Source organism: Taudactylus pleione, unplaced genomic scaffold (assembly GCF_031769625.1).
Source record: "Taudactylus pleione unplaced genomic scaffold, aTauple2 ptg000010l, whole genome shotgun sequence".
NCBI classification, from domain to species: Eukaryota; Metazoa; Chordata; class Amphibia; order Anura; family Myobatrachidae; genus Taudactylus; species Taudactylus pleione.
In genome coordinates this window covers 8,846,281-8,872,585 of record NW_028284413.1, presented here as the reverse complement: position 1 = coordinate 8,872,585, position 26,305 = coordinate 8,846,281, and the positions used below count along the sequence as shown (strand labels likewise).

General features: G+C 43.8%; 1 protein-coding gene across 1 annotated transcript in view; it reads right to left on the bottom strand.

Annotated features, from left to right (window-relative positions):
- Positions 1–26,305, bottom strand: part of LOC148542678 (solute carrier family 12 member 9-like) — a 302,682-nt gene that overhangs the window by 161,097 nt on the left and 115,280 nt on the right. The window contains exon 7 of the mRNA XM_088467466.1: positions 23,315–23,472. Coding sequence (XP_088323592.1) covers positions 23,315–23,472 — 158 coding nt within the window. The remainder of the gene's footprint in view (positions 1–23,314; positions 23,473–26,305) is intronic.

Genomic DNA, 26,305 nt, shown 5'->3' with positions numbered 1-26,305 from the left:
GATCATGCAGCCCACCAAGAAACTCTGCATTCTGGCCAGACCAAATTGCAATATATATAGCACCTATCCTTGTGTATCAATGCCTGTTTCCCTATAGATTGTAAGCTTGCAAGCAGGGCCCTCTTACCTCTATGTCTGTCTGTTATTACCCTGTTTTGTTCTATCAATGTTTCCAATTGTAAAGCGCAACGGAATATGCTGCGCTATATAAGAAACTGTTAATAAATAAATTTACTAAGCCTTGGAGAGTGATAAAGTGGGCGATAAAGTGGCCGAGAATAAAGTAACAATCAATCAGCTCCTGCCAGTTTACAATTGAAAAATTACAGTTAGGAGGTTGGTACTTTATCATCACTTTATTTAGGTTGAAAAGGGACACAAAAGGTTTAGATAGTGTAAGAAGGATATTGTCAGTGAAAATAAACAAATTGTACTGCCTCCTTACCACTTTGACCCCTCTTATGTCCGGGTTGGCAATAAATCCTGACCACTAGTGGCTCGATACACTGAGCAAAGATAAGTGGAGAAAGGGGGCAACTCTGTCTCGTTCCATTTCCCAGTCAAAAACGTGAGAAGTACAGGCCATTCCTCATAACCAATTACGAGGGCTGTGAGTAAAGGGCCTGAATTACGTGTAAATAATTATTGTGGAGACCAAACAAAGACAATAGAGAATATAAAAGGCCATGATATTGTTACAAGCCGCCGTCACGGGTCTTTTCCATCGCAGGTCCTGGTCATTGCTAAACGACTGGGACGCCGCATCATGCAAGCTGCATTATCTGGTGGTTCCAGTGGATGCTAGGCAACCAGGACACTTTGCAGTCGCAGTGCAATCTGGATCCTGGCTTTGTAGAAAAAAATTAATATGTTAATTAAAGTGCTGATTGGCTTTCGGTGCTGTTAAAAGGCAGTCAGTTCCACACTTCCAAACTGGTGATAGTTCTTCTTGGAGCCTTGTCATTTGGACCCTGTTCATGGTTGCTGTTCCTGATATCCTAGCTGTCTTCCTGAAGGATTTACTCAGCTAAGTGTTTTACTACTGTGCATTACCTCTGTTGAAACTAGGGATGAGCAGGTTCGGTTCCCTGAGAACCGAACCCACCGGACTTCGGGGATCCGGGGCGATCCGAGCCCAAGCTCGGATCTCCCTGTCTGCCCCGGATCCCTCTCCCGAGGCAAAACCTCGAGATCTGCTGTCGGATCTCGAGGTTTTGCCTCGAGCAGCCATTTAAAAAAAATGCCTTTGCCTTTAATGGGCAAAGTGCTGATTGGCTGACATAGCCGTCTGTCACGGCTCACAGCCAATCAGCATTATGGTGCTCATTTGCATGTATTACAGACTTGTGAGATCCGTGCTACATGCATCTGTGTGATTGACACAGAGCACAGATTGGTCAGTGAGACCCGTCTGTGCTGCTGTGTATTTCAATGACACAGATGCAAGCACGGACCAGGAGATCCGTGCTACTTGCATCTGTGTCATTGACACAGAGCACTGACGGATCCGTGAGACCCGTCTGTGCTGCTGTGGTAAAAAAAAACCTGTGTAAAAAAAGAAAAAAGTGGCGTGCACCCCCCCAAAAAAGAGCAACCAGCCCCGGGCATTAGTGACCCAGTGCTGGGTGTGCTTAAATACAGGGGACAAACGACGTAGGGGTCCCCTGTACTTAAGCACAATCAGCACCGGGCTAGTCAGAACCAGCGCTGGTTGCCAAAATACGGGGGACAAACGACGTAGGGGTTCCCCATATTCTGCGCAACCAGCTCTGGGCTCTGATCCGGTCCTGGTTCTGGAAATACAGGGGAAAAAAATTAGTAGGGTTCCCTTGTATGTTCCAGAACCAGCACTGAACTTTTTCTAGCGGGGGGCTGATGCCACAGCCAGGGGAGCCCTTTCACCGGGCCCCCCAGCCGCAGCATCAGCCCTGACCGCTAGTCAGCCCAGGCCGGGGATCCCTGGAGAGCTGGGGACCCCCCCCAATAAAGGGGTCACCCTCTCCAGGGCACCCCTGGCCCAGGCTGATAGCCCGGTGACGGTGGGTGGCGGGTTGATTGTGTGGTGTAAATAAAGAATATCAAACATTGTCTTTACAAGTAGAACTGCAAGTCCCAGCAAGCCTGCCCCGCATGCTGGTACTTGGAGAAACACAAGTACTAGCATGCAGGGCATTAAGGGCCCACTAGTACCTGTAGTTCACCTGTAAAAAAATGTTTAAAAAAACACAGGACACACACACCGTGACAGTATAAGTTTATTAAACATACACACACACACACATGTACACATACTCACCGATGTAACCCTGTAGCATCGGTCCACTTGTCCGGTAAAGTATCCATAGTGGACCTGTGAAAAAAAAACATACTCACCATCTCCTATGCGAGGTCCTGTCCTCTTCGTTCCAAAGTAGGCATAGGTGAGTATGTGTATATGTGTGTGTGTATGTGCGTGTATGTATGTTTAATAAACTTATACTGTCACGGTGTGTGTGTCCTGTGTTTTTTTAAACATTTTTTTACAGGTGAACTACAGGTACTAGTGGGCCCTTAATGGCCTGCATGCTGGTACTTGTGGTTCTCCAAGTACCAGCATGCGGGGCAGACTTGCTGGGACTTGCAGTTCTACTTGTAAAGACAATGTTTGATATTCTTTATTTACACCACACCACACAATCAATCATTTTTTTCTTTTTTTACACAGGTTTTTTTTTTTTTTTTACCACAGCAGCACAGACGGGTCTCACGGACCTGTCATTGCTCTGTGCCAATCACACAGATGCATGTAGCACGGATCTCCCGGGTCCGTGCTACATGCAAATGGGCACCATAACGCTGATTGGCTTCTTGTCTGCCACTGCAGTGCTACTCCTAGATGGGCCACGTGTTTGTGCCGCCCACTTGTGTCACTTAGCATAGTCATCCAGGTACCTCGGTGCAACCTTTTGGCCTAAAAACAATATTGTGAGGTGTTCAGAATACAGTGGAAATGAGTGGAAATTAATGTTATTGGGGTTATTAATAGCGTAGGAACAAAAAAAGGCCCATTTTATGTGATTTTAGCGTTTTTTTTTATTTTTTAAGAAAAAATCCAGATCCAAAACACAAAACCCAGAACACAAAACACGGAAGGGTGGTTTTGGCAAAACCAATCCAGATCCAAAACCAAAACACAAAACACGAAAAGTGGCTGGTGCACACCCCTAGTTGAAACATACTCCTTAGTATACTGCTGTGTGACCAGCAATCCATCTGTGCCTTGCTGGAATCACTGTTTTAAATATCCCTGCTTTTCTATAATGGGTTACTGTGCTATGCTGCTGCAATAATAGTGACTGTGTTTAACCATTGCTACTGCATTAAGAACTATAGTGCAGATATGAGTGTACTATTACTTACATTTCACCTATGGTTAAAAACTGTGCTGCACTTCAAGAATTGCATTACTCTACATGGGTCCATATCCTGTCTGCATATTATACCCTTGCTACTATCTGTTCCAGTATACTGGACAAAACTAGAGTCAGTACTTCAGTATACACTACTACTCCATTTATTACCTAATGAGCTCCTGTCTGGTGCATAAACCCCTATTGTTCGGAGGTATAAGACCTGGCGGCCGCCTAAGTATCGATGTGTCCGTCTAACACTAAGGGAACAATAGGTGGTTGTTATAGGCAGAAGACTCTCCATAGAAGGACTCTAGGGGTCTTATCTAATAGTGCAGGAGTTTCACAACAGATGTGTGATTAAATGCTTTCTCAGCGTCTAAGGCCAGACAACAGAGGGAATTTTGCCAGTATTAATATGATGTATCATAATGATGATATGTCTATTGTTGTCCGAGGCCTGACGAGTAGGGATGAAATCCACCTGGTCTGGGTGAATCAAAGAGCTCAGCACTCCATTCAGCCTATTAACCAAAATTTTAGCACATAATTGGTGGTTGGTGTTGATCAAGGAAATGGGACGATAGTTGGAGCATAAGGAGGGACTTCTGGGCTTTGGTATGACAGTGATCCTGGAGGTGGCAGAATCAAGATGGAATGTTGCCCCATGTAAAACCACATTAAAAAGACATATCATCTAAGGCGATCGCTACAATGCAAATGTATGGTAGTATGCTATAGAGAAACCATTGGGGTCTGGGGCTTTGGGTGGTTTTGGTGACTTAAGAACAAAGTCAAATTCCTCTTCTGTGACATCTGCGTTCAAAGATCAGGTAGAAGACTCAGTGATGGTGGAGAAAGCGGAAGATTCCAGATATTGTCGGATCACCCGGAGGTGAGCGAGTGAGTCAAAGGGAGCCTCCATTTCTTAAAGAGCCTTATATTATTGTGTGAAGTGAGGCAAACTGAATCATATGACCACAGTGATCGCGGTGAGTGACAAAATATGTGGGTTCCAGGGACCCTCCACTTTAAAAAAAATGGGGTCCTTCCTGACCATTTCTGGGTCCCATCATAATTTATGCTTTAGAGCTCCCCATATAACTCTCAGTCCTCCCCTAACCCCTTACAAATGATGCCACACAGCCATGCCCGGCATTTACACATTATGCCGCACATTAATACCCTTTACACATTATGCCACACAGTAATGCCCAGTCTTTACACATTTTGCCACACAGCCATGCCCAGCCTTTAAACATTATGCCGTACATTAATGCCTGGTCTTTACACATTATGCCACGCAGTAATGCCCCTTACAAATGATGCCAAATAGCCATGCTCGGCCTTCACATTATGCTGCACATTAATGCCCTTTAATCCCCCTATGCATTGGCCCCAGTAGTAGTCCCCCCCTGTGCACTGCCCCCAGTAGTTGACCCCCTATGCATTGCCACTAGTAGTAATTCCCCTATGCATTACCTCTAGTAGTCCCCCTATGCATTGCCCCCAGTAGTCCCGCTATGCATTGCACCCTGTAGTAATCCCACTATGCTATACCCCTAGTAGTAATCCCCCTATGCATTACCCCTAGTAGTCCCCCTATGCGTTGCCCCAGTAGTAATCCCCCCTGTGCAGTGCCCCCAGTAGTTGACCACCTATGCATTGCCCCCAGTAGTTGACCCTCTATGCATTGCCCCAGTATTGGCCCACCTATTTGTGGGGCAGATACCTTCAATTGGGCCTAATGCCCCCTATGTAGCCCTGCCTTGTGCCCACCTACATACCCACAGGCCTACTGCCTGAATTTATGCCACAGGCCTAGTGCCCGACAACCCTGGTGGTCTAGGGAGGGGTTAAATAACGGTGGCCCAGGGCCACCTACCTGTATGGTGGAAGAGGCTGCGGGGGCGGGGGGGAGAGCTTCGTTAGCTCTTTTTCTTTACACCCCCGCAGTCCTCTCCAGTTCTCAGCTTCATTCTTCTGCCGCTGGCCCGTCCTGGCCAGCGGCGCCGCCTCTTCCTTTCTTCCTTCTTGATCACGGCGTCTTCTGGCCTCTTGCGCGGCCGCCGGAACTGTTGCCGTGATGCTCTTCTCTTTGGAAGGTCTTCACTCCTCCCCTCCGTCACCGGTACTGAAGTTTCCCGCTCAGCGGCGTCTAATCAAGATGCCGTGAGTGGGCGGGTCTATGACGCAGCAAGCTGCGATAGCCTCGTCGCATCTGCCTCCTATTGGCTGCTGGACCTTGAGCAGTGTTTGGCTCGCGGCCAGTGCCAAACAACCGCCGCCGCTACTTGGCTTCCAGGCAGCGAGCTCCGCTTAGCTTGCGCCTGGAGCCAAGCTTCTCCCACCGCCACTTTACCACCGACGCTGGTGGAAGGGACCAGGCAGTCCCTCGCCGCAGTGGCTTACCCGGCGCTGGGAACAAACACACTGTCCCAGCACCGGCCACGGATGCTGTGCCGATGCTGGGATCAGACACTTGATCCCAGCCTGCTTTCCACAGCAGCAAATGAGAGTCTATCTGACTCTCGTTGGCTGCTATAACAGACAGCCTTGTGTCTTTCTCAGGGGGATGCGCTGTGCTGCAGCCAGCTGTCAGGGATTGGCCACAGCACAACGCGTGCCCGGGGACCCGGCTACTTTATAAAAGTGAGTCCCCAGTGCTCGATATTGGGTAAAATACGCGCTATATCGCGTATTTGCGAACACTGTGAGCATATCTTGAATTTGCGCATATGACTCAGCAACATTTCATTCAGCCTTAAGGACAGTCTATCCATACTTGCCAACATGTAGTGGTCGAACCATGAATTTGGGAGGATAGATGAATGGCTTGCTGTCTGGGACAAAGATTCACAGCACAGAAACAGATTAATACACAAGTATACATCGTGGGGGTTGAGTAAAAGGTGTAGTCCTTGACCAAAGGGTCGACGGCATTCGGTATGAAGCACCGGCTGACGCATGGCCGGCAGTTCGATTCCCGGCAGCGGCAGCCCGACAGATGGAGAGATCCCGGCAGCGGCAGCCCGACAGAGTTGGAAATCCCAATCGCCCCTAGGCAAGTATAAACTAACCTAACCCCACTAACCCTCCTTAGGGGGGCCTAACCCTAACTCCCCCCCCTGTGCCTAACCCTAATCCCCTTTTAAGTGCCTAATCCTAACCCCCCCCCTTTCCCGCTGCCTAAACCTAGGTCCCCCGGGGGGGTGCCTAACCTTAACCTCCTCCTGGGGGTGCCTAACCCTAACCCCCCCTTCCCCTAGCCTAACCCTAACCCTCCCGTGGGGGTGCCTAACCCTAAGTCCCCCCCGGGTGCCCTAAACGTAACCCCCCACCCCCCGCGCGGCTGTCGCTCGCGGCGCCCAGCATCCCTTCGATCGGGATGCCGGGCGCCGATCTCCCGGTGTCGGAAAAATGACAGGCGTCTAGATTTAGATGCCTGTCATTTAATCCTTGCCGGGATAAAGCAATCGGGAAGCCGGCTGTCGGGCTTACGTCAGCCGGCTTCCCGACTGAATCCCGGTTGACGGATCTCCAGACATCGAGCAGACCATCCTTAGCCATATGTTTCTGGAAGGCTACTGAACTGGGAGTCGGAGTCAACGAACAAGGTCTGTCTGATTTGCCCAAGAGGATAAGACTGTATTAAAATTGCCCCCCTACCAGTGTTTTACCAGCTCTAAAATGGACAGTTCACAAAAAAATGGTTTTAATAAAAGGGATTGACCTGAGTTAGGGGTGTATATGTTTGCCAAAGTAACCTGCTCATGTCCTATCTTACTTTTCAGCATTATATAACAGCCCTCCGTGTCATCCTTAGTTTCAGACATCACACATGGCAGAGTGCCTCGAATCAAGATACAGTAGCTACACCATTCTGTTAATATTGGGATACAGAGTGCAGTCAAGCTGCCAAGAGGTATGGGAGGTAACATACTCTGCTAATGGGAAGGGTATAAATGGGGAAGGAGAAAAACAAGGTAGGAAAAAATACAAACATGAGATGGGGTGAGTAGCTAAGGCCACAACACAACACAGTGTTCAGCTACTTTAAATTAGCTCTGAGCTAGTAGTTATAAAAACAATAATCACAAAAATGGGGGCAGTGTCGCTTGGTTAGATACAGAGGATTCCCACCCAGGGCAATACAACAACATTATACGGCAAATAGTGGGTAAAACTAAATAGACTAAACAGAGTAAGGACCATAAAATAGAACAATACTGTACATTTCACATACTATAAAACCAATCTTCTTAGAGCAATGAGACAAAACGGAAGAGTAGAGTAATAGATCGGGCATATTACCTGAGAAATGCAAATACTAGTTGAAAAAAGAAAATATAGCTATAACGGGAAAAACAAATAGGATATAGCAGGTAACTGGGGAGTCCCATCAAGTTGAAAAGTCCTGATCAGACCCTTTCGGGAGCTGGTCAGATGAGGAGGGGAGGTTAAGCTTATGGAGGAGGTTCTACCCGTGGGCTAGACTTCACTATGTGAGGCCTCCCTTTAACCTCCTCCAGCAGGTGGAAGGGAAAACCACATTTATACTTGTAACTATGATTTGAAAAGGTCGCAGTCACTGCATGCAGGTCTCTTCTTTTGGCAATTGTAGGGGAGGCCAAATCCTGAAGAATATAGAGTTTCAAGCATTCGAAAAAGATGCAAGCTTAAGGTTATCAGGTTTTTGGTTTGAGGGAAGCTTACATACAACATCCCAAGGTGGTTCACTGTCCTTCAGTTTAGGCAGAAGGGCCCTTTCAGAATGGATGATGCTTCTAACGAGGGGAGTGGGTAAACAGCCGAAGAAGATAGGGTTCCAGTTCAATGGGCATAACCAATTCCGGGACGTTACGAATACATAGGTTGTTACACCTCTCCCGGTTCTTAAAATACTTGTTTTTGTCCCTCAGGAACTCCAACCCGCTATTAAAATAGTCCATGTCACGTATGAACCGTCATTCACCTACTGCTGCTTTTCCAGGCGTGTTTCCAGTGATGCAGTGTGAGTAGCCAAAATTCAGATTTTAGGTTGCCTGCAGCTTTCTAAAGGTGGTAAAGGAGTCCTTGAGGTCCATGATCAGTGCTTGAAGAGTGTGAATATCTCCTCTGGTGGCCAGGGTCGATGCCTGGTCCATCTCTAGGGATGAGGAAAAGTGTGTGTGTGTGGGGGGGGGGCATGAAGATGGAGTCTGTTTACCTTGGCAAAGAAAGTGCTGAGTAATCGCCTACATTTCTAGCAGACACACTCTGTTGCCTCCCCCAAACACTCCCTGCCTGTCAATCACATTGTGAATAATGTAACTTGACGCATGCACGGTGCGACTCAGACGCATACGCAGAGGCAAAAACTTGCTCCATTTGCGAAAACATCAGCATTGTGTACATCTCTGAATCAGGCCCAATGATCACTGTTCATGGTTGTAAGATTTTCCCTGACCAGAAGGGAAAGAGTCTGGTGTATAGTTCAGTGGGAATGCTGTTCAGAAAATCCTAGAGAAGCCAGATGTTTCCTACTACTTTTTTTTTTTTTTTTAAAGGGTGAGTTTATTATCTTCCCTTATAAGTTACCCAATGCCGCCTTCTGCAACCACTCATAGACCTGATTCAATGTTCTGCTCGTCTGGTTTTTATATCCGTGCTTTTTAACCTAAATGACAGTATAATGTGCAAAACCATTGTATTATACTTTTCAAGTCATATTTCCCCAGAAATAAAGAAACAAAATCAGCGGAGTTAATGACCCGATCAAACAGGAATCCTCCGTCCCCGATGTAGGAATTTGCAATTGACACGTCTGTCTTCCGTCTGATGCTGTTCTCCTAGGACTCCAAATGGGCTACTGCTTAATACATATGTATTTTAAGCACTTATTTTACTGGAATGTGCATTAATAAGTAGTATCCTCATCATGTTAAATAGCATCCCAGTTGTGTCGCTGAGATGAACATTAGGTTTATTTTTATAATATACAAGACCGTAGTATAATGTTTGTGTACAGGATTTGTTTCTAGCTGTTCTTGTCCAAGCTGTGCAAATACAATCAGATGGTATGTTGTGATGACTTTCTGTCAAAACTATTGCTGAAATATAATAATAAATAAATAATACATCATATAAACAAGTAGCCCAAGCAAGCCAGGAACTTGAATATAGAGTAATCCTGATGTGGATCTGGTAAATATGGGTCTGGTTAAGTTCTAAGGTTAGATTTGCTTGTGACTGGTAAAAGAAAGTCCTTCTCTACCCAGCTTTACAGAGTCAGAAGTGTAATTACTCAGTGTGTAAGTGTGCTTCAGAGTCAGAAGTGTAATTACTCAGTGTGTAAGTGTGCTTCAGAGTCAGAAGTGTAATTACTCAGTGTGTAAGTGTGCTTCAGAGTCAGAAGTGTTATTATTCAGTGTGTGAGTGTGCTTCACAGAGTTGGAAGTGTTATTACTCTGTGTGTGAGTGTGCTTCACAGAGTCAGAAGTGTTATTACTCAGTGTGTGAGTGTGCTTCACAGAGTCAGAAGTGTTATTACTCAGTGTGTGAGTGTGCTTCACAGAGTCAGAAGTGTTATTACGCAGTGTGTGAGTGTGCTTCACAGTCTCAGAAGTGTTATTACTCAGTGTGCGAGTGCGCTTCACAGTCTCAGCAGTGTTATTACTCAGTGGGCCTGATTCAGCAGTGCACACAAGTGCACTGCTTCAGAGTCAGAAGTGTAATTACTCAGTGTGTAAGTGTGCTTCAGAGTCAGAAGTGTTATTATTCAGTGTGTGAGTGTGCTTCACAGAGTTGGAAGTGTTATTACTCAGTGTGTGAGTGTGCTTCACAGAGTCAGAAGTGTTATTACTCAGTGTGTGAGTGTGCTTCACAGAGTCAGAAGTGTTATTACGCAGTGTGTGAGTGTGCTTCACAGTCTCAGAAGTGTTATTACTCAGTGTGCGAGTGCGCTTCACAGTCTCAGCAGTGTTATTACTCAGTGGGCCTGATTCAGCAGTGCACACAAGTGCACTGCTGATTGCAGATTTCTGAATATCGGGAATCTGCAAGAGCGAAGGACCCATTCTGCGCATGTGCAGAACAGGTCCAGCGTGATCGCATGCAGGCTACCATATGGGACTGACTGATTGACAGGCAGAGACCTTTACAGGGCAGTGCAGGAACGGCCTGCATTCCCGAAAACATTGGCGTGTCGCCCCCGTTTTCCCGGCGTGGCAAGGCCAGAATCTGCATCCGTGGACACAGATTCCTGGCCTCGCATGCCGGCCAGTCTGTGCAAGCTGAGGCTTACTTAGCTGACCAGCGCCGTCCAACATTGCAACCGATGGTCGCTATGGTGATCCCAGGCTGTGACCATCGGTTGCGGCACTGGGATCGTCAGACATCTCTTGTTGCATTTGCATTTTAGTTAGGACAGAATTGCAAAGTTGCTTGTGTGCAGCTTTGCAATTCCTTTGCTGAATCAGGCCTTTGCTGAGTGTGCTTCACAGGCAGAAGTGACACTACTTAGTGTGTGAGTGTGCTTCAGAGTCAGCAGTGTGATTACTCAGTGCGTTTCACAGAGTCAGAAATGTCATCACTCTTTGTTGTTGCTGAAAAAAAAATATCAAAACCCCCAAAAAACTAATAAAAGACATTTCATAGCAGCTTGGGATAACAGTGTTGTGATATGTTTTCACCATTGCTTAGAAAACTGTACAAAGAATGGGAGCCTTATCACTAATGCATCCCTTCTATTTTTCCCATTATCACTGACAGCCAAGACAGGATTTCAGCAAAAGGCAGTCAGAGAGAAGGCCAGAAGATGGACTCCGCTGCACAGGGCTGCCTTACGGAATCCAGACAAAAAAGCATTGATATTCCTATCGCTTCGGTGATAGCTGGGAAACTCTGCCAAGGAAAGAGAGGACTTGACAAAGACGTCCAGCAGGATGAGTGAGCTGCACTTGGAGAGGATGGGAGAAATTAATTCAAATGGAAGAACAGATACGGAGACAACTTTAATTAGAAAGTGTCAGGAAAGAAAAAGAAGTCTGAAAATAACATATGTGCTAAATAAATCAGAGCACATTGGCACATTCAGCTCTCCAACTCATACAATGTTATTATCATACATAGGTCTCCAAGTATATAACACTCAGTCACGCTTAGATGCTTTTCATCCCACTTTCATATGTTGTGGGTGTGTGATATCTGTTGTTATGCTGAAGTGCATGCAAATTACACTTATTTTGGAAATGTAATGCAGATTTTTTTTTGCTTTGGCACATGTGCATTTCCTCCGAGTCATGAGGCTTATTGATGTAATGTATATTGTACTGGTTATTTAGTGCATATATATAGTGGCTCTACAGAGTGGCTCATTCAGAGATGGATGCTATTTCGATTTTTACGGAGTTTCCTGATGGATGGAGGACTGCGCATGTATCAGAGATGCAGTACGCTGCCTCCATACAGCTGCAACATAGGTTGCATAGGCCCAGTAGAGCCAACGCATGATTGACTAGACAAGAAGCGTTGCCAAAAACAGGGACGTGTTATCCACGTTTTCTGGGCATGCCGTAGCCAGTGACCTCGGACGCTGTTTCACTGGCCCTTGCAGTGTAGTTTAGCTGGACATCCTGAGTAACCTGAGGATGTCTGAAGAGACGGCGATATTCACGCTGTGGTTCCGCTGCTGCATCATCTTTGGAAACAGGCAGCTGATATGAGAAGCCACAAAAGACGCCACCTGTGACATTAGCATATATGCTCAGATATGCTGTGGCCGAAAAGGCACCGATCCACACTGCATCCATCTATTAATCAGCCTCAGAGTGCGGACAGTGGACATAAAGTGAATTCTGTAGTAGCTTTACTGTGAATGCATAGTGCCTCTGCAGAATACAAATAGCTACACAGTGGATATGGTAGTAGCTCTGCAGTGGATGCAATGGCAGCTATATAGTAGATGCATAGTGGCTATTGTACATGTGGTAGAGATTACACAGTGCAAGAAATGTTTAATCAGTGGTAGTAAACATATTTACTATCAGGTTATTGATGATGCCTATGGGCCTGATTCAGAGTTGTACTGTATCCGAAGATACAAAATCGGATCGACATTGCGACCATCAGCAGACGCAAACACATGTCTCGGCACTCAAAGCAAATAGCGTTTTCTGGGAACACAAGTAGTGCCGTCCCGCCCCTGCCTCCACAGGCCGCAACATGTCAATTTTCCAGCGTCTCAGTAAATGATCCTGCGCATGCGCCAAACATTAAACATCAGAGTTGTACGGAAACTATCGGGTTTGCGTACAGTTCTGAATCAGAACCTATATGCTTGATTCACAGTCTTCTTATAGCTCCTGTTACCTTCAGTCTCCTGATCCTCTTTTAGGCAAATGCCTGGATACTGATATTGAAATGTTTGCTGCCCATGTTACCTAAAACTGCCTATTGAAAATGTTCATATTTTTTTCTTTTGCTCATTTATAGCTCATGTTCAATCCATTATCACTCCTCCACACTCCCTTTCCTAGTTGCAAACTTTCTGTTATTCATCTTGCTTTAATAAAAAACTTTGGGCCTGATTCAGAGCCGGACGCTCTGACCAGAGCGCTCGCTCTGAATCAGGGCCCTCCTCCATTAAAATGGAGCGTCCTCCTGGATGCTCGTATAGCTGTGGGTCACCACCCACAGCATATACGAGCGTCCAACAAGATGGTCGCGATGGTCTTGACCATCGCGACCATCGGACTTGTGAAGGAAACCCTGCGGTCGGGTTTCCCAGCCACAAGCCCTGGAGTGATTTTGGCTCTATCAGAGCCAAAATCACTCCCACTGACATCACTAGTGATGTCAGTGGGGCCGGCTTCAGACGGTAGGCGTTCCCATGGGAACGCCTCCGTCTGGCAGGCACGCCCCCGGCACGCCCACCAAAGGGGGCGTGCTGTCAATCAACATCGACAGCACGCCCCCTTTGGTGCGAGACCCGGAGCGATGGGAAGCCCGTCGCTCGCCGGGTCTCGCGCATGCGTATGACAGAGTTCCCTCCGTCGTGCGCATGCGCAGTGGGGAACATCGACCCACTTGCGAGCGTACTGACGCTCGCGAGTGGGTCTGAATGACCCCCTTTGTGCTTAAGTGTGATTATGTATAACCACTTATTCCTACTGCCATTCTGTACTAGTACTCTCCCTATTTAAAACTGCCCCTTCCACTGCCTTGTACTGCCTGATTCATTGGCCGACATCCAAGCCAGGATCTTGAAAATAGAGGAATTTATTTCTTCTTGCCAAACAAACCATGGATCACTATTCTGCTTATACGCACGCAACTGCATTGCTAATATCAGCGGTGCTATTTAAATGTATGCATTCACATTGCGTACGCAGCCTGACATATGGATTCTCACTTCCCCTTACTCACATCCGTACACTAGGGCAACATAGCTAAACAATCAGTAACATCGAGTAACATCAGACCCAGTTAAGGAAGCCCAGACCTCACTCAGGAATTGCTAACTTCTGCGCACGCTATGAGTACTCAGGAGGCGTCTGGTATCTCAGTGGCTAATTTATGCATGCCCATACAACGGCGTTCAAACGCACTGGCACGCCTACTTTCAGAGTTTTGGTCGAGTTTTATCTTCAAAACGGAAAAACATCTGGATAAGATTTTAAATCGGGAGAGTTTTTTTGAGCCTAAAAAAAAAGCGAATTTGCATGTTTTCAGACTCTATTACATTGTCAGAGTTTAAAAAGTGTGAGAGTTTACTGCTAAACTCTCACACTGTTACATTTGTCTCTGAGCGTCAGAACTGGACCATGGAGAAATGAAAGAAGGTGGCCTGGTCTGATGAATCATGTTATCTTTTACATGTGGACGGCCGGGTGCATGTGCGTCGATTACCTGGGGAAGAGATGGCACCAGAATGCACTACGGGTAGAAGGCAAGCCGGCAGAGGCAGTGTGATGCTCTGTGCAACGTTCTGCTGGGAATCCTTGGGTCTTGCCATTCACTTTGACACATACCACCTACCTAAACATTGTTGCAGATCAAGTATACCCCTTTATGGCAATGATATTCCCTGATGGCAGTGGCCTCTTTCAGCAGGATAATGCACCCTGCCACATTGCAAAAACTGTTCAGGAATGGTTTGAGGAACATGACAAAGAGTTCAAGCTGTTGATTTGGCCTCCAAATTCTCCAGATCTCAATCCGAAAAACTAGTCCAAGCCATGGACGATCCACTTCGCAACTTACTGGACTTAAAGGGCGTTATTCAATTGTTATAGCATGCTCGATCTCCCGCCTAAAGTGACAGGCGATCGCGGGGCGCTATTCAATTTATGCCTGTTATCAGGCTGATCGCGACCCTAGAGGTCGCGTTTAGCCACGTAAAGCGGCTACCCCTGATCAAAGTGCTGGGTGCGATCGCGAAAAGTGCCGTTTGAGCGCCCAAACAGGTAGATTTTCGCCCATTTCAGCTCGCACTTCCTGGGGGTGCGTGTTGAAATGGTGCGTGGGCAGCCGACAGGCGTATGGGGGTGACACAATTGAACCACATTTGACAGGAAACCTTGAGAGGTCTTGTGAAGTCTATACCTCAATGGGTCAGACTTGTTTTGGCAGAACGAAGGGGACCTTCATAATATTAGGCAAGTGGATTTAATGTTATGGCTGATTGGTGTTATGTCCTGATTGCAGGGACTACGAGGAAGAGTGTCCCTGGGGAGGGATTGACAACGCATTTCAAGGAGAAAGGGAGAATTTGAGGGCCGGCTTAGTACTTTCTAAAGAAATTCCTGCCCCAAGCCGATGTGTCCCCACCTACCCAAAATTCAGCTCAGCCCACCTAAATAAATGCACAAATAAAAATGTGATTGGCCTCTGGCATCATATAGCTTTGTCACACCTATGATATCATCCCTAGTATTCACTACATGGTAGCGCTGTGGCTCACACATCTTTTTCACAATGCTGGAGCTATGGGTTTTAGTTTGTGTTTATGTTCTCCTCTTGCTTGGGTGGGTTTTTTACAGGTGCTATGATTTAAAAAAAAAAAAAAAACACTTTGTTTCATAGAAACTTTAGATTGTAAGCTCTGGAGCATAAACTGATGAATGATTTAATAAAAATTATCTGAAAAGCACTGTGTAATATGAGTATGTGCAATGTAAATAAAGTATAATATTACACACATAGGGCCTCAGTTGGACGCGAATGGTGAGTTTATGCATATAACGCATACTCAGAAGTAAATGTACGCATTTTTAAATAGGTCCGTTCTATTCTGAGTGAGATAGAACTTGTCAGGATCTGTCTTTCCGTGAAATAGGACTTTTTGGGGCGGGAACTTGATGTAATCGTAAGTTACCACCCAGAATGGTAGCAGCGCGATTCTGAGTCATGCGTACAGGTTAGGGAAGCCTGTTCCTGAAGGATTTCTTGCACCTAACCAGGGGCTGATGCAAATGCAGATAGTAATGATGACAATTACGGCGGATGGAGTAAGATGAATGGGTGGTACAGTTTTCCATCTGCAGATGCACAAGCCCCCGCATTAGACCTACGGATTGTGGCATTAGCATAGGGTAGTAATTCAGGCTTCAGGTGCTGCCTGCAACTACAGCCACTTTGAATGAGAATCAGAATCTTAGCTTGTCCCACAATAGACCTTAGAGCTCACCACATTATCCAAATATGCTATCTGCTATACAGTCCAAATGCCAGAGTTTCTAGCATACTGTGATAACCCAGTGGCTTGTGGTTTGGAGTGGATGCTAGTGGAGGTACCTTGATATAAGATCGTCCTCTACTAGAAATACTTTCCTACTGTATTCTGCAGATAAGATGGTTTTCCTCCCAGGTTATTAGAGATTGGGAAACAGATATCATGCAAAAGGAAAACAAGGTTTATTCTGCGATCTTGTATAAGGTCTAAATCAATCACAATGTCAATAAAAAAAGTTCTATTCTACACTTACAATATAGTCTTATATAGTCTTATTGGTAATGGTTTTGTATAGAATTACAGTAAGTAACACTTTGGTAGAACAAGGTTTTTTCTCAAATATGCACAATATACTGTACACTTAATGGTATCTATAATAAAGTAATACACTTGCATATTAGAGATTCTACACCTTCAACACAAACTACGCTGATCTCTACAAGGACTACAGCTCATCCTGTACTGTATCAATTTAATTGCAAAGAGATCCTACACACAAAAATAGCAAATTAGCAATATTTATGCAAAAAATAGTCTCTCACTATAAAGTATTAGAGTACTCAATGCAGCCCGGTCGGTGCATAGTAAACGTTGGCAGAGTAACAAGAACAGTTACAGCGCTGTCTGAAATAAAGGTGCAAGGTGGATTCTGTCTCACCAAGCAGCATGTCATAGGGTCAGCTTCCCCACTGATTCCCCTCGAATTCCAGCTTCAGAAGGAAAGTCGGTGGTTCTACACAATTTTGCAGCTTACAGTATCACTTCTCTGCAACTTGTTTGTCCGTTTCTTTCTCACACTGAGGATCTTTCTCAGATTATGACAGCTGTCTCTCTCAGCATCTCGCAGACTGAAACCACTGCTTATTCTCTGCTACTGTCATCAAGATGTAACTCAACCTGGAACTGTTTTTCCATCGATCTCCACTCTTTACAAGATGGTGTTGCCCCTTGTAATGGTCCCAATGTTTTATCCCTCAAATGTGATTTTTGTTGTTTCACATATATCTGTAAGAATTGATCTATGTATTGGGACAATGGTGCAGTTAGGGAATTAATCCCAGATGTAATTGGCCTTCCCGGTGGATTTGTCGAATCCTTGTGCAATTTCGGGAGATAATAGAACACAGGGATCACAGGGTGGGGGTTATTTAGGAATTCAAACTCCTGTTTCCTAAGGATCCCTATTCTCAATCCTTCTTTCAAAAGTGATGTTAACTCCTCATGGTAATTTTTTGTGGGGTCCCCTTTTAAATTGGTATAGGTGTTGGTATCTCCTAGGATTCTCATGGCTTCATTCTGATAGTCCTCCTGATTGAGAATAACAATTCCCCCCCCTTATCTGCCGGCTTGATGACTATTTTAGTGTCTTTCTTTAAATCATTGAGCGCTTTAATCTCTAATTTAATCAGGTTGTATGTATTGCGTTTTGATTTAGTATTGATTTTATCGATATCGTTCATAACTGCCTTTTCAAAGGTATGGACATAAGGGCCCTTTAAATGACTTGGATTAAACTTTGACTGTGGTTTCAGTGTAGTTTGCTTGTATCTGTCATTATTCAGGTTATTATTCAAACCAGCTGGTTTATCCCAAAAAATTTTTTTTAAACTGAGTTTTCTGGTGAAATTCCTTATGTCCATGTATGTTGAGAATTTATCAATCTTATTACTTGGGGCGAATTTTAATCCTTTACTGAGCACTGAGGTTTGAGTTGGTGTCAATGTTTTGCTACTCAGGTTAAAGATTCCTATTGGGTGTTCGGCGTTGGATTGGGATCTTGATCTTTTTTGCATTTTTTTCCCTCCCCTACAGCCTCTTCTACTGTGTTTAGTTTCCTTTTTTGTGATGATGGGTTCCGGTTGTTTAAAATGGGTATTTGAGTCCCTAAGTATAAAAACTGAAATATACCAGTGGATAAAGGGAATCATTTTGTTTGGAGTACCTCATCAGTGACTTTCATTAGAAGTACTGACAACTGGCTGTATAAGAACATCCTGCCTAAAGTTATTGCAAACCCAGACCCCTTATATATTTCAAGGACATTAGACTTTATCATAAGAACGCCCACCCTACAGTATAATAGGTGGTTTACACCATGTCTTACATTCACCATGCAGTTTAATTTACATACGTCCTAGTGTAAGACAACCAATAATCAATTAATAGTATAAACACCTAGTCGTTTATCAGATTTATCACAGCTTTACCTCACAGCGCTAGCACCCCTGCTTGTTATTATTATTTATCTATATGAGGTTGGGATACCTCTTTTGTGTATAGCAGCTAGAGGTAAAATTACAATCCTATAGCGCGGACCACTATAGAGCACTTTGAACCATGATCTGAAATTTCACAAAACCTATAGAATTTCTGCCAATCAAACTTAAAAAAGCAATGGAATTCTGATCATTAAAGCTGACGCCTTAATGGACGTGTTCCTTGCGCAATACAGATATGGTATGCCATCACACCCTGTGGCTAACTGCAGATTGAGCACTTTCACAGCGTGAGATTGCTGTCACTCACAAAATGGTGGAGCTGCTAATTCACAGAATTGTGTGCTCATTGGAATACACACATGCAGTCTATGCAACTGAGGTCTGAGCAGTTATGTGGCTCCCACATCCCACTCAGTGGCCACAATCTTCCCATTGGATCACCACAACAATATCACTGGGTTCCAACATCCTTCTCACCCCATACATCCATCTTATTCAGAATACACATTCAGCTCCCTAATTGCTACAACTATCATACTCTGTCTATGCATGTACATCTTCTTTGCCTATATGCCTCCATGTTGCTATACCTTCCCCAATCCCTACTGCTGTGTGGTCTCCCAACTATAATGATGACAACACTGTTCATGGCAACCAATGATCCAATATTTTTGTGTTATAGATAAGGAGAAACAGGCAAACATTATTTATTAAAATGTTAAACATGAGCTGTAGTAAAGGATCATAAACCCCTATAATCATTTATAAACATTCATTAAGTATTTAATACTTAGTTGTGTGAACACCATTTTTTTGGGCGGGTGGGGACGGTGTGGGGATTTGACAGGTTCATTTTGCAGATTTATCTTCATTTTATATTTTTTTATTATTTATTACCTTATGAAAATTGTGGCCCATAATGGAACTGTGCTGTAGCAATTTTTGTTGAATTGATAATTGAATAATTCAATACATCATCTGACCAAATGGCTCAAGAAAGTCAGAATCTTGGAAATATTGACACATGGGGTGAAATCAATTAGGTGAAAATTGGGTTCTGCAAGCCGTTCCCACAGCTCCCTGCAAATTAAGGGTCTGATTCAGAGCCGCTCGTAAGCGGCCGCTCGTTCGCACTGAGCGATGTTCGCACAACTGCGCATGCGTACGGATTGTATTATGCATGCGCGAACCAGTCAGTGCGGCCGAAACTCGTTTGTTCGCAAAATAGCGAATGTCTGCTATTTTGAGTGACAGGAGGAGGCGTATGTGGGTGGTAACAGGGGAGGGTGCTTGAAAACGGGGAGTGGAATTCAGAACGCAGGCGTGCTTAAAGGTCAAAATGAAAGCGCTGCTGCTTCTGTGCATAGTGATATCAATTGTTAGAGATGCTGTTTCCGTTTCCATTGACCATATCAATGTCTCATGTGTTTCAGAGGTGGATGTAGAATTGTTTGACACCTTATCATGAATGGTGCATATTCTTCTCAGGCTGGCTTGGCTTCTCTTGCACCTAAGCATGCAGCATGATGGAAGTGGTGATCCCTAGGCACCACATAGCTCAGTGAGAGTTCTTCGAACTTTCAGATAGAGGAACTGTGTGTTTTCTCATCTGCAATGTCTCAGAGTGAAGGAGCAGATCAGAAGCAATGTTTCCCTGGCACATTAGAAGACGACACAAAATGCAGGTCCAGAGTTTTATAAGAAGGACTTTTTATGTCCCTAATAATTTATAGTGAATTGTGCCTCATAATTATGTACAATTTCCATAATGAACACTGAAGTGACGACATCTCAATGGCCAGATGCGAATTGGCTTGACTGGGGAATTACACTGAAGACCAGAACCCTATACGCCTGAGCATTATGCAGCCTCCTCAAAGCATTACAAATAGCTTAAACATAGTTAGAATTAGTAAGGTTGCATCGTAGTAGAAAATTGCTTAGTGTTTGACTACGATACATTAAGCCTGGTGTTTGAGTCTTCTGCATGTGGTGCTATGTATTGTGTGTTCTAATCCAGTGCGATCAAATTGAAGATAATTATTAACCAGGTGTAAAGCATCAACAAAGAACTGCAGATAGTCCACAAGCTAAGTGTCAGACTTTGATACAGGAGAACTTAAGTTCAAATCCCCATCTGGGAGTACTGCACATTTTCTTATTAACAGGAAAAACAAATGTGATAATACATCACATAACATGCAATAAAAACACAGTAACAGAAACTAATGCCCCTTTCAGACCGACGACCCAGTAAATACATGGGTCTTTCAACCCGTGAATTTCCCGATTCTCAGTCACCGACCCTGGTACAGAGCAGGTGGGGACAGGACTCCAACCCGGGTCGGCTTCTTTCAAACATAAGGCCTGATTCAGACCCGGTCGCAAGCGCTGAGCGCTCGCAACCGGGTCGATGGTGGCCCACAGCGCATTCGCACGACGGAGCTGACTCCGTCGTGCGCATGCGCGAGACCCGGCTAGCGATGGGCACTCTGTCGCTCCGGGTCTCGCAACAAAGGGGGCGAGCCGTCGATGTTGAGTGACAATTCGCCCCCTTTGGTGGGTGGGCTGGGGGGGTGGCCGCCCAAACGGAGGCGTTCCCATGAGAACGCCTGTCATTTGGGGGCGGCCCCACTGACATCACGAGAGATGTCAGTGGAGAGATTCCGGCTCTGTTAGAGCCGAAATCTCTTTGGGGCTTGCAGCCACGAGACCCTACCACAAGGGTCTCGTCGCAAGCCTGATGGCCGCTCGCTGTAGCTGTGGGTGGTCACCCACAGCTATGCGAGCGGCAAAGGTGGCCATTCTAAAAAAAAAAAAAAAACGGCCCTGATTCAGAGCGAGCACTCTGTCAGAGCGACCGGGTCTGAATCAGGCCCATAGTCTAGACCCGGGTCGGTGTGTGTGCACTGGTAGAAACCCAGGTATTTAGGCTATGGGTAAAAGGGGTATAAGTAGGCCATAGCAAAAAATATGAAGTAAAATACAGGGGATCGAGTTACTGAAGTTTATTACTAACCTAGTGCAAACACATACTACTTAAGTATGAATAGCTCACAAGATAAACACCATGCAGGAAGAGCTGTGGAATGTTTATTTTAATACAAGGGTATGATGCACATGCCTATGCTGTACTAATTTTTACCTACTTTTGTAGAACACACAGGAATGCAGACTAGCAATTTGGGAGGAGTCAGGAATAGAAAGGGGAAGGGGTCAAACTGTAAAACCACCCCACTAAACAAAAAAGTCTAGATCCACTTGTGTCAGATTTAGCCTTTTTGAAAGTACAACATCACTTGATTTTCCATGCCATTTTAGATGGTAGTGGTCTGACACCCAAACGTCACTTTCATTGGAATTGCTTCTATGTCATCAGTACACAAATAAATATGCAAATCTGGTTTAGACACCTAAGGGTCGCCACTGATGGACAAGTATAATGCTGTACATGTATGTCTTATATGTTGCTGCTATGTTCACCACAGTATAACTTTGCTATCCATTTCCTAAAAGCATTATAATTGATGTGCATGTATTTACCTACAGCTCTCACTTTGCTTTATTCACTGTTAGTGCACTTTTTATTAACACACATTAACTATATATCACTGGATATTTGCCTGGGTGTGATATATGTTCCTCTGTCCATGATACTGAGTGGGGAGGGGGGGGCGAGACTTTGATACAGGAGAACTTAAGTTAGTTACCAGGCAACTGAAGGTTGCCTGGTAAGAACTGATTGTGTTGGTGTCTTTGCTGGGTACCCCCATGCAAACTGTCTACTTTTTGGCCAGGGCAAATTTATCATCATTTACTTATTTAGCACAAGCATTTTCCATTGTGCTCTGCAATTGGAAACACAACGGTAATAAAACAAGACTTGGTAATAACAGACAGACAAAGAGGTAAGAGGAACCCTGCTCGCAAGCTTACAATCTATAGCAATGCTTCTCAAATCCAGTCTTCAGGGCACAAAGATGGATTAGTACCGCTGCATGTAGGCATTTCAGTATGAACAGAATCAGTTGCGGCATTAGCATGAAGACGCAGGTGCGTGCACCTTTAATCGGGTCCTCAGTTTGATTTATTCACCTGTGCTGAAGCAGGGATATCACTAATGTCTGGACTGTGAGTGGGCTATGAGGACTGGGTTTGGGAAACACTGTCATAAGGAACCTGATAATTATAGTGACAACATATAAATTACAAATGGACTATATACATGTGTAAACATAAAAAAGAAAATCTCAAAAACATCTATTTTTGGAATATACTAGCAGTGTTGGGAAGATCATTACTTTTTTTTCCGTCTGTATGTGGAATTAAAGCACAAATCTAAAAACCAGGATCTCTCGGAGGTAATCTTGGTGAGGGTACTCTAATCAGAATGAGAGGTCTGAAGAAGTTGAGACGCATTGCTGTGTTATTATCAACGCTTGCTCTTAAAAAGGAGTATAACTAATTTCCTCTTGTGTAATAAGAACTCATCTGGGCAGACAGACCCCGCTGAGAGGGCCTCAGTTTTAGAAGAGTCAAACTTTTAGTATTTTTTTTTAAAAAAGCACCAAGCTTAACTGTTAGTTTATTTTTATTCCATCACAAGCAATTAATAAAGATTTCACCATGCTAAAGTTTTAAACACGTTAAAATAAACTCAGCTAAAAAGTAAAATGTAGTTCATAAAATAAATAAAAACACAAAGGGAATAATAGTGGGGAAGTACAGTTAATTATGAATGTATTTTTTTTTTTTTTAAGTGTGAGAGCTATATGATATATTTAAAAAATGCATAGTATTAAAGCACATACCACCAGCTACGGGCTAATAGAAGAAGGTATTGCAATATAATGAAATTGCACCCACAAGGCACTTAGCCCAAAAAACCTATCAGTAAGGACAGTGGAATAAAGCTATTCTTTATTATTCAGGTGCTTCATTTTTCCAGAGTGTGGATTAAATTGCTGTAGAAACAGCCAAAGGGCACTTACCAAACAGCTCATCCTTTGCCAATGCATAGAGGATGCGGGACGCTCCAATCAAATTACTCATGGAAGCTGAGAGGGTAGAGCAGCAAATTCCGATAGTGACAAGGGGCTGCCATACATTAATATCCCGTAAGAAACTGTAATCATTCTGCAAGAGAATCCTAGAAAGAGAATGACAAGATATACAGTTATTTTAGATGACTTATTAGAATCATTTTACAGCTTAAAATTAAAGTTCTATAGCTCTATAGTCAAGTCCACACAAACGCTTGTTTAGCACATTTCGGGAGCATTTTGAGCAACTACCAAGCCGCAATACACAAGACCTCCAAAAATTCTGCTAAATGCATTTATCATACTATGTATAAATAAGTCGCCCAAAAGTGTGTAAGAAAGTCTGCATCAAGCTCTTTACTTCTTAACACCTTAATATAATAAGTCTACACACTGTTAAGCATGCTTGTTCCAAAATAATAAAAAGTCCCTGTAGATGGAGCCTAATGAACTGAGGCAGAGTGAAGAGTATATAAGGTGGTGTGACATATCATGCATTGGTATACAGGGCATACAAATATGTGTCCATGCAGATCTCCAAGATTCTGCCACTGGCGCGTGACTGCGCCTGGATGGGCAGAATGGGGTGGGAACATTGTAGCGTCTAGGCCAGTACATTAAGGGCATGTTATTAACAAGTGTGGTATGTCTTGTCGACATTCAGAAGGCTGACCCTAGAATGTCATGGATATAGTCATTAGGTTGACAATCAATATGTAGATTAAGGTCGCCATGGTTAATGTGCAACTATTTAGGGTCTACATGTTAAATTGTGACATTCTGAAAGTGTCGACAATTTAACCATGTCGACGTAAATGCATGTCTACATATTGACTGTCAACCTAATGACCATGTGAACATTCTGTCGACATTCAGAACCTGTCGACATTTAGAACCTGTCAAATGGATAGCATTATTGGCAGGTGATTAAGATGATGATAATTGCTAGCACCTCCCTCACAACTCTTTATCAGACTGTGATATCATCTGCAACACAAAAGTAATTTTCTAGGTGTAATATTTGGTTCCCAGTAACTAGTTGATATCCTAACTCCAAAACAGCCCTTATATGTAAACCCAAAAGCACTGGTGAATTAGTGTGTCAGATTATGTAGTTACAAGTAAAATTATGAATGAGAAGGCACCATAACAGTTTCTGAGAATCCAAATGTGATTTGTATGCTGAATAATTTCTTATGGTAAGTGTCAAATTCCAGATAGTGTTGCCGGTTATCCCATCCAATTATGTAGCAATCCTTGCAGGGACTATACATTTTCAACTATTAGGTCTAATGTAAGGGCTAAGGCAGGCTTCTATTTAATATAATCTACAGAAGAAATCGTAAAAGCAAGAGCACATTACTGCACTGTATTAACCATTAAACCCAACTCAAGGCCCCTTTCTGCAGGTAAAAGGTTAAAGACAAGAAAATGTGAAACCTTTTACTACTAACACAAATATAAATATGAATGACACACAAGTCCTTGCGTGTTGGTGAATTATTACTTTGCATTAAGATATTAGGATGTGACAGCTATAATTGTGACACATTTCAGTCCCTTTCTTGTTAATCAAAAGTGCAGAAATAAATGTTATTTATGAGTACACTTTCCAGCTCTGGAAACTAGCGGGGGAGAAAGGCCCCCTCCCTTGACACCTCCACCGCCCACTCATGACCCCCTCCACTGGAGGTAGGAAAATAATGGTAGAGACCAACAAGAGAGAAAATGACATAGAAACTACTTAAAATGATACAAGCTTACAGATCTCACACAAGATCCTCCATGACCTGACATGCAAATAGCTATTTACTCACAGTACACAGTAAAATAAACTACAGTCAGGGACACACCTGTTCATTATATGCTACATGAAACTATGCGTATATATTTTTTATCTACCAATTAACTCCTTGTAGGTGGAAGTTCACATCAGCCTGTCCCCAAGGCAAGTGAAGCTCAAAAAATTATATTGGAATGAAAACATTTAATGTTTTTTAATACTAAGGGCCAAATGTAATAGGGTGAGAGTTTAGAAAATGTGAGAGTTTAGCAGTAAACTGTAACACTTTTTAAACTTGGGCAATGTAATAGAGTCCAAGAACATGCAAACTCCCATGTTTTTAGACTCTACGGGGCATATGTATCAAAGCTTGATGTGAGATATATATCACCAACCAATCAGCTTCTAACTTACATTTTGCAGGCTGTGTTAAGAAATGATAGTTTGGAGCTGATTGGTTGGTGATATAGGATATTTCACAATGTTATCTCACATCAAGCTTTGATACATATGCCCCCAAAAATGCTCACGATTCAAACTGTCATCCAGATTTTTTCCCATTTTGAAGATAAAACTCGACCAACGTGAGAGCTTTCTGCTAAACTCACATTTTCTAAGCTCTCACCCTATTACATTTTGCCCTAAACCTCAGTTTAAGATACCCATAAGAACAACATTGTTACTACAAGCAAATATAGTAAAATTTTCCAAGCCCATCAGCCAGCTGACTAAAGTTGTGCATGGTAACACAGGGATTCTAGCCATGGGTGATACTTCAAGACAACAAGCTGAGGTTAATTACCCCTAGCTGGCTTTAACTGTATGATTTTAGATAACTAAATAGGATCACTCTAGCCACATAAGTATAAAAGTCCAGTCAGATGAGAGCAGAAAACTTGTGTTCCAAATGGAATATAACACATGTATGCAGCCTGCTAAATACTGACAGCAAGGGAGCTAATGATTCCTATGCTGTGCCATATACTGTACACTGTGAATATGGACAGTGATAAAAGATATTGCAAAAAAGTAACTGCTTAATAGCGTAATATGATGCAGACGCCAATTTATCACTTCAGTGCAGCACATTTCAATGCTATAAATTTGGTCAGAGTAGTGGCACAACATAGGTACCACTTCCAGACCCTATCCAGTGG